We start from the raw sequence: 8,369 nt of genomic DNA on the forward strand, positions 1-8,369 counted from the left end.
GTGAGGAGGATGAGGGTGGAAATGGTGCCTGTGAGGGGTTTGGGGGTGAAATGGTGACAATTATCAAACGGATCATCATCAAATGATGTTTGTGAGCAGGATGAAGTCGCAAGTGGTGCCTGTGAAGGATTTCAGGGGCAGCTGAGGGGAAAATGGAAGCCATGAGGGGATAAATGTTGTCCCTGAGGGTGATAAGAGGGAAAAAAGAACCTATGAGGGGGATGAGCGAGAAATATGAAGCTTGTGAAGGTCAAATGTTGTCCACGAAGCGGATGAGTGAAGAAATGGCTCCTCAAAAGGATTTGAGGGGAAGCTGAGGGGGAAATGGAGCCTGTGAGGGTGATGGAGGAACAATGGAGCCTATGAGGGAGAAAGTGGAGCCCATGAGGGGAGAAATGGTGTCTGTGAGGGGGACGAGGATGGAAATGGTGCCCACGAAGGGTTTGAGGGGCACCTGAAGGGGAAATGGTGCCCATGAGGGAAGAAATTATGTCTGTGAGGGGGATGAAGGTGGAAATGGTGCCTGTGAGGAGTTTGAGGGGCACCTGAGGGAGAAATGGTGCCCATGAGGGGACAAATGGTGTCTGTGAGAGGGATGAGGGTAGAAATGGTGCCCATGAAGGGTTTGAGGAGCACCTGAGGAGAAAATGGAGCCCATGAGTTAGATCATGGGGAAACGGTGAAAATGATCAAGTGGATCAGGGGACAAATGATGTCTGTGAGGGGGATGAGGGTGGAAATGGTGGCCATGAAGGGTTTGAGGAGCACCTGAGGGGGAAATGGAGCCTGTGAGGGGACAAATGATGTCTGTGAGGGGGATGAGGGTGGAAATGGCGCCCATGAAGGGTTTGAGGGGCACCTGAGGGAGAAATGGAGCCCGTGAGGGAAGAAATTGTGTCTGTGAGGGGGATGAGGGTGGAAATGGTGCCCATGAAGGGTTTGAGGGGCACCTGAGGGAAAATGGTACCCGTGAGGGGACAAATGGTGTCTGTGAGAGGGATGAGGGTAGAAACGGCACCTATGAGGGGTTTGAGGGGCACCTGAGGGAGAAAATGGAACCCATGAGTTAGATCAGGGGGAAATGGTGAAAATGATCAAATGGATCAGGGGACAAATGATGTCTGTGAGGGGGATGAGGGTGGAAATGGTGCCTGTGAGGAGTTTGAGGAGCCCCTGAGGGGGAAATGGAGCCCGTGAGGGGACAAATGGTGTCCGTGAGGGGGACGAGGGTGGAAATGGTGCCTGTGAGGAGTTTGATGAGCACCTGAAGGGGAAATGGAGCCCGTGAGGGGACAAATGGTGTCTGTGAGGGGGATGAGGGTAGAAATGGTGCCCATGAAGGGTTTGAGGAGCACCTGAGGAGAAAATGGAACCCATGAGTTAGATCAGGGGGAAATGGTGAAAATGATCAAATGGATCAGGGGACAAATGATGTCTGTGAGGGGGATGAGGGTGGAAATGGTGCCCATGAAGGGTTTGAGGAGCACCTGAGGGAGAAATGGAGCCCGTGAGGGGACAAATGATGTCTGTGAGGGGGACGAGGGTGGAAATGGTGCCTGTGAGGAGTTTGAGGAGCACCTGAGGGGGAAATGGTGCCTGTGAGTTAGATCAGGGGGAAACGGTGAAAATGATCAAATGGATCAGGGGACAAATGATGTTTGTGAGGGGGATGAAGGTGGAAATGGTGTCTGTGAGGAGTTTGAGGGGCATCTCAGGGGAAAATGGAGCTCGTGAGGGAAGAAATTGTGTCTGTGAGGGGGATGAGGGTGGAAATGGTGCCTGTGAGGAGTTTAAGGGGCACTTGAGGGAGAAATGGAGCCCGTGAGGGAAGAAATGGTGTCTGTGAGGGGGACGAGGGTGGAAATGGTGCCTGTGAGGAGTTTGAGGGGCACCTAAGGGGAAATGGTGCCCGTGAGGGAACAAATGATGTCTGTGAGGGGGATGAGGGTGGAAATGGTGCCCATGAAGGGTTTGAAGAGCACCTGAGGGAGAAATGGAGCCCGTGAGGGAAGAAATTGTGTCTGTGAGGGGGACGAGGGTGGAAATGGTGCCTGTGAGGAGTTTGAGGAGCACCTGAGGGAGAAATGGTGCCCGTGAGGGGACAAATGGTGTCTGTGAGAGGGATGAGGGTAGAAATGGTGCCCACGAAGGGTTTGAGGGGCACCTGAGGAGAAAATGGAACCCATGAGTTAGATCAGGGGGAAACGGTGAAAATGATCAAATGGATCAGGGGACAAATGATGTCTGTGAGGGGGACGAGGGTAGAAATGGCACCTATGAAGGGTTTGAAGAGCACCTGAGGGAGAAATGGAGCCCGTGAGGGGACAAATGGTGTCTCTGAGGGGGATGAGGGTGGAAATGGCACCTATGAAGGGTTTGAAGAGCACCTGAGGGGGAAATGGGGCCCGTGAGGTAGATCGGGGGAAATGGTGAAAAGTATCAAATGGATCAGGGGACAAATGATGTCTATGAGGGGGATGAAGGTGGAAATGGTGCCCATGAAGGGTTTGAGGAGCACCTGAGGGGAAAATGGAGCCCATGAGGGGACAAATGGTGTTTGTGAGTGGAATGAGGGTGGAAATGGTGCCCATGAAGGGTTTGATGAGCACCTGAAGGGGAAATGGAGCCCGTGAGGGAAGAAATTGTGTCTGTGAGGGGGATGAGGGTGGAAATGGTGTCTGTGAGGAGTTTGAGGAGCACCTGAGGGGGAAATGGAGCCCGTGAGGGGACAAATGGTGTCTGTGAGGGGGATGAGGGTAGAAATGGCACCTATGAAGGGTTTGAGGGGCACCTGAAGGGGAAATGGTGCTCACCTGGGCACACCTGGGCTCAGATCCAGCCGCTGTCACCAGCACTGCGAGGTCCCTGTGGCACTGAGGGGGCTCAAGAGCCGGGGGGGTCCCTGAGGGGCGCCAGAGATTGGGGGGGTGGTCCCTGGAGACCTCCAACACCAGAGGGCGCTCTATACCCCCACAGAACATGGCGGGGGGGTCTCTACAGCCTGTATTGGCCCTGAGGGGATCCCCGTGCTCCCTCTGGGAGGGGGAACACATCCCCAGACCCCCCAAAAACGCGGGGGGAGAAGGTTTGTACCGCCCCGAGGACTCTCTGGGGGCCTTTACCGCTCTCTATGGTCCCGCCGCGGAGGACTGAACTCTATGATCCGCCTGGCCGCTCTGGCCGGCTTGGAGGTCTAAACTTTAGCATTCTCCTGGCCGCTCTGGCCGGCGGGGAGGACTGAACTCTATGGTTCCATGCCCAGCAGTGCCTTTGCGTCTCTATGATCCCGCGCCGGGGTAGAGCGGCCACTTCCGGTCCCTCCTGCGGGGGGGGGGGACCCGAGCGCCAAGATGGCGCAGGCCCTGTCGGCCGAGGAGTTCCAAAGGATGCAGGTGCGGCCGGGGGGTCCCGGGGAGCTCGGGGGGGACCTGGGGGAGCTCCCGGGGGTTTGCGGGGTCTGAGAGGTGTCAGGGGAAAGTCATGGCGGGGTTTTTAAGGGTCCTGAGGGGGCTTTTGGGGGGATTCGGGGGAGCCCTGGGGGGCTCGGGGAGGTTTGGGGGGTCCTGAGGGGCTCTGGGCGGGGGTCGGGGAGGTTCTGGGGGGTTCTGGGGGGCTCAGGGAGAGCTGAGGAGGATCCTGGGGTCGCTTTTGCGGGGGTCTCTGGATGTGTCAGGCTCGGAGGTCTCGGAGGGTTCCGGGGGTCTTTGAGGGGTTTAGGAGAGACCTGGAGGGTCCTGAGGCGCTCGGAGGGGTCTGAAAGGAACCGAGGGCATTTTGGGGGGGGTCTCGGGGGTCTCTTTGCCCCCCCAAACCTCCTCGGTGCTCCCCAGGCGCAGCTGCTGGAGCTGCGCACCGAGAACTACCGGCTGTCGGATGAGCTGCGCAAGAACGGCGCCGGTACGGCCCGGGGGGGGCGGAATTTTGGGGGTTTTGGGGTTTTTTGGGGGTCTCCAGAGGCTGGGGAGGGTTGGGGGGGGTCTCGCAGCCCCCTCCTCACGGCTGTGACCCCCCCAGAGCTGTCGGGGCTGCGGCAGAAGGTGCAGACGCTGGACAGGGACCTGGCCAAGGCCAACAAGGTGAGGATGGACCCCCTAAAAAACCCCAAATTCCTCTCGTGACCCCCCTAAAAAACCCAAATTCTCCTTGTGATCCCCCCAAATACCCCAAATTCCTCTCGTGACCCCTCCCAAAAAACCCCAAATTTCTCCTCGTGACCCCCCTAAAAAACCCCAAATTTCTCCTCGTGACCCCCCCCAAAAAAACCCCCCAAATTCTCCTTGTGACCCCCCCTTTAAAAAAACCCAAATTCTTCTCATAACCCCCCCCAGGGCTCCCCAGGACCCCCCAAATCCCTCTAGGACCTCCTCAGGATCCCCAAAATCCCCCTGAGACCCCCCCAGGATCCCCAAAATCCCCCTGGGACCCTCCCAGGATCCCCAAAATCCCCCTGAGATCCTCCCAGAATCCCCAAAATCCCCCTGGGACCCTCCCAGGATCCCCCAAATCCCCCGGAGACCCTTCCAGGATCCCCAAAATCCCCCAGGAATCCCCCCAGGACCCCCCAAATCCCCCTGAGACCCCCCCCCAGGATCCCCAAAATCCGCCTGGGACCCCCCCAGGATCCCCAAAATCCGCCTGGGACCCCCCCAGGATCCCCAAAATCCCCCTGGGACCCTCCCAGGACCCCCCAAATCCCCCTGAGACCCTTCCAGGACCCCCCAAATCCCCCTGAGACCCTTCCAGGATCCCCAAAATCCCCCTGAGACCCTTCCAGGATCCCCAAAATCCCCCAGGAATCCCCCCAGGACCCCCCAAATCCCCCTGGGACCCTCCCAGGATCCCCACAATCCCCCTGAGACCCTCCCAGGATCCCCAAAATCCCCCTGGGACCCCCCCAGGATCCCCAAAATCCCCCTGAGACCCTCCCAGGACCCCCCAAATCCCCCTGGGACCTTCCCAGGATCCCCCAAATCCCCCTGGGACACCCCCAGGATCCCCAAAATCCCCCTGGGACCCCCCCAGGATCCCCAAAATCCCCCAGGAATCCCCCCCGGACCCCCCAAATCCCCCTGGGACCCTCCCTGGATCCCCAAAATCCCCCTGAGACCCCCCCAGGATCCCCAAAATCCCCGTGGGACCCTTCCAGGATCCCCAAAATCCCCCAGGAATCCCCCCAGGACCCCCCAAATCCCTCTGAGACCCTCCCAGGATCCCCAAAATCCCCCTGAGACCCTCCCAGGATCCCCAAAATCCCCCTGAGACCCCCCCAGGATCCCCAAAATCCCCCTGAGACCCCCCCAGGACCCCCCCAAATCCCCCTGGGACCCTTCCAGGATCCCCAAAATCCCCCTAGGACTCTTCCAGGATCCCCAAATCCCCCTGGGACCCCCCCTGGGACCCCCCAAATCCGCCTGAGACCCTTCCAGGATCCCCAAAATGCCCCGGGGACCCCCCCAAGATCCTCAAAATCCCCCTGGGACCCCCCCAGGACCCCCCAAATTCCCCAGGAATCCCCCCAGGACCCCCCAAATCTGCCTGGGACCCTTCCAGGATCCCCCAAATCCCCCTGAGACCCCCCCAAGATCCCCAAAATCCCCCTGAGACCCTCCCAGGACCCCCCAAATCCCCCTGAGACCCTCCCAGGATCCCCAAAATCCCCCTGAGACCCCCCCAGGATCCCCAAAATCCCCCTGGGACCCTTCCAGGATCCCCAAAATCCCCCTGGGACCCTTCCAGGGTCCCCAAAATCCCCCTGAGACCCTCCCAGGACCCTCCTGTGACCCCCCAGGACCCCCAAATCTTCCCTAAATCCCCCCCTGAGCCCCCCAAATCCTCCCTGTGACCCCTCCCCTTCTTTTCCAGGCCCTCAGCAAGAGCAAGAAGGCCCAGGTGGGTCCTGGGGGGGAAATTTGGGGGATCCCAGGGGGATTTTGGGGGGTCTTGGGGACGTTTTGGAGTCTCTGGGTTCGTTTTGGGGTGTCTGGGGGGCTTCAGGGGTATTTGGGGAGGGGTCTAGGGTTCATTCCTGGGGGGTTCTAGCCCATTTTTGGGGGGTCTGATTCTGTTTTTACGGTGTCTGGTCTCATTTTTGGTGTCTCTGAGCCCTTTTTTGGGGTGTCTGGTCTCATTTTTGGGGTTCTCATCCCATTTTTGGAGTGTCTGATCCTGTTTTTGGGGTTCTCATCCTATTTTTGGGGTGTCTGTCTCAGTTTTGGGGATCCTCATCCAATTTTTGGGGTGTCTGATTCCATTTCTGGGGTGTCTGATCTCATTTTTGGGGATTCTCATCCCATTTTTGGGGTGTCTGATCCCATTTTTGGGGTGTCTGAGCTCATTTTTGGTGTTCTCATCCCATTTTTGGAGTTCTCACCCAATTTTTGGGGTGTCTGATTCCATTTTTGGGGTGTCTGATCTCATTTGGTGTGTCTGATCCCTTTTTGGGGTGTCTGATCTCATTTTGGGGGTTCTCATCCCATTTTTGGGGTGTCTGATCCCTTTTTTGGGGTGTCTGATCCATTTTTTGTGTGTCTGATCATGTTTTTGGGTTGTCTGATCTCATTTTTTGGCATGTTTGATCTTGATTTTGGGGTGTCTGATCCTATTTTTGGGGTTTCTGATCCCATTTTTGGGAGTTCTCATCCCATTTTTGGGGGGTCTGATCTCATTTTGGGGTGTCTGATCCCATTTTTTGGGGGTCTGATCTCATTTTGGTGTGTCTGATCCCATTTTTGTGGTGTCTGGTCTCATTTTTGAGGTTCTCTTCCCATTTTTGGTGTGTCTCATCCCATTTTTGCTTTGTCTGATCCGTTTTGGGGTTCTCATCCCATTTTTGGGGCTCCCCAGGAGGTGGAGGCGCTGCTGGGGGAGACCAGGATGCTCCAGGGGAAGCTGCAGAGCCAAGAGGACGATTTCCGCCTGCAGAACAGCACCCTGCTGCGGGAGCTGGCCAAGGTGAACCCCAAAAACCCCAAAATACCCCCAAAAAATCCCCCCTGGGAACCCCAACACCCTGCTGCGGGAGCCTGGCCAAGGTAGAACCCCAAAAAACCCCAAAATCCCCCCAAAAATCCCCCCCAAATCCCCTCTGCGACTCCAACACCCTGCTGTGGGAGCTGGCCAAGGTGAACCCCAAAAAACCCCAAAAATCCCCCCAAAAAATCCCCTCTGGGACTCCCAACACCCTGCAGTGGGAGCTGGCCAAGGTGAACCCCCAAAAAACCCCAAATCCCCCCAAAAAATCCCCCCAAAATCCCCTCTGGGACTCCAACACCCTGCTGTGGGAGCTGGCCAAGGTGAACCCAAAAAACCCCCAAAATCCCCCCAAAAAATCCCCCCTGGGAACCCCAACACCCTGCTGCAGGAGCTGGCCAAGGTGAACCCCAAAAAAACCCCAATTCCCCCCAGAAAATCCCCCTGGGAACTCCCAACACCCTGCTGCGGGAGCTCGCCAAGGTGAACCCCAAAAAACCCAAATCCCCCCAAAAAATCCCCCCTGGGACTCCCAACACCCTGCTGTGGGAGCTGGCCAAGGTGAACCCCAAAAACCCCCAAAATCCCCCAAAAATCCCCTCTGGGACTCCCAACACCCTGCAGTGGAGCTGGCCAAGGTAGAACCCCAAAAACCCCAAAATCCCCCCAAAAATCCCCCTGGGAACTCCCAACACCTGGCTGTGGGAGCTGGCCAAGGTGAACCCCAAAAACCCCCAAAATCCCCCAAAAATCCCCCAAAATCCCCTCTGGGACTCCAACACCCTGCTGTGGGAGCTGGCCAAGGTGAACCCCAAAAACCCCAAATCCCCCCCAAAAATCCCCCTGGGAGCCCCAACACTCTGCTGCAGGAGCTGGCCAAGGTGAACCCCAAAAACCCCAAATCCCCCCAAAAATCCCCCCTGGGACTCCCAACACCCTGCTGTGGGAGCTGGCCAAGGTAGAACCCCAAAATCCCCCCAAAATCTCCTCCAAATCCCCCCAAATTCCCCCAAAATTCCCCCAGGAACTCCCAACACCCTGCTGCGGGAGCTGGCCAAGGTGAACCCCCAAAAAACCCCAAAATCCCCCCAAAATCCCTCCTGGAACCCCAAAATCCTCCCCAGCAACCCCCAGCACCCTTCTGCGGGAGCTGGCCAAGGTAGACCCCCAAAATCCCCCAAAATCCCCCCAAAAAATCCCCCAAAATCCCCCCAAAAATCCCCAAACCCCCCCCAAAATCCCCCCAAAATCCCCCCAAATCCCCCCCAAAATCCCCCCCAAAATCCCCCCAAATTCCCCCCAAATCCCCCCAAATCCCCCTGGGACCCCAAAATCCCCCCAAAATCCCCCCCAAATCCCCCCTGGGACCCCAAAATCTGCCCCAGGACATCCAAACCCCC

General features: G+C 57.5%; 1 protein-coding gene across 1 annotated transcript in view; it reads left to right on the forward strand.

Moving 5' to 3' along the window:
- Window positions 1-3,331: 3,331 nt before the first annotated feature.
- The window catches only part of GRIPAP1 (GRIP1 associated protein 1), a 9,014-nt gene continuing 3,976 nt past the window's right edge, over window positions 3,332-8,369 (forward strand). The window contains exons 1-6 of the mRNA XM_084224026.1: window positions 3,332-3,392; window positions 3,831-3,897; window positions 4,015-4,076; window positions 5,863-5,889; window positions 6,844-6,951; window positions 7,405-7,530. Coding sequence (XP_084080152.1) covers window positions 3,351-3,392; window positions 3,831-3,897; window positions 4,015-4,076; window positions 5,863-5,889; window positions 6,844-6,951; window positions 7,405-7,530 — 432 coding nt within the window. The 5' untranslated portion in view covers window positions 3,332-3,350. The remainder of the gene's footprint in view (window positions 3,393-3,830; window positions 3,898-4,014; window positions 4,077-5,862; window positions 5,890-6,843; window positions 6,952-7,404; window positions 7,531-8,369) is intronic.

The sequence above is a fragment of the Fringilla coelebs genome (genome assembly GCF_963513975.1).
Source record: "Fringilla coelebs genome assembly, chromosome: 33".
In the NCBI taxonomy this organism is placed as follows: Eukaryota; Metazoa; Chordata; class Aves; order Passeriformes; family Fringillidae; genus Fringilla; species Fringilla coelebs.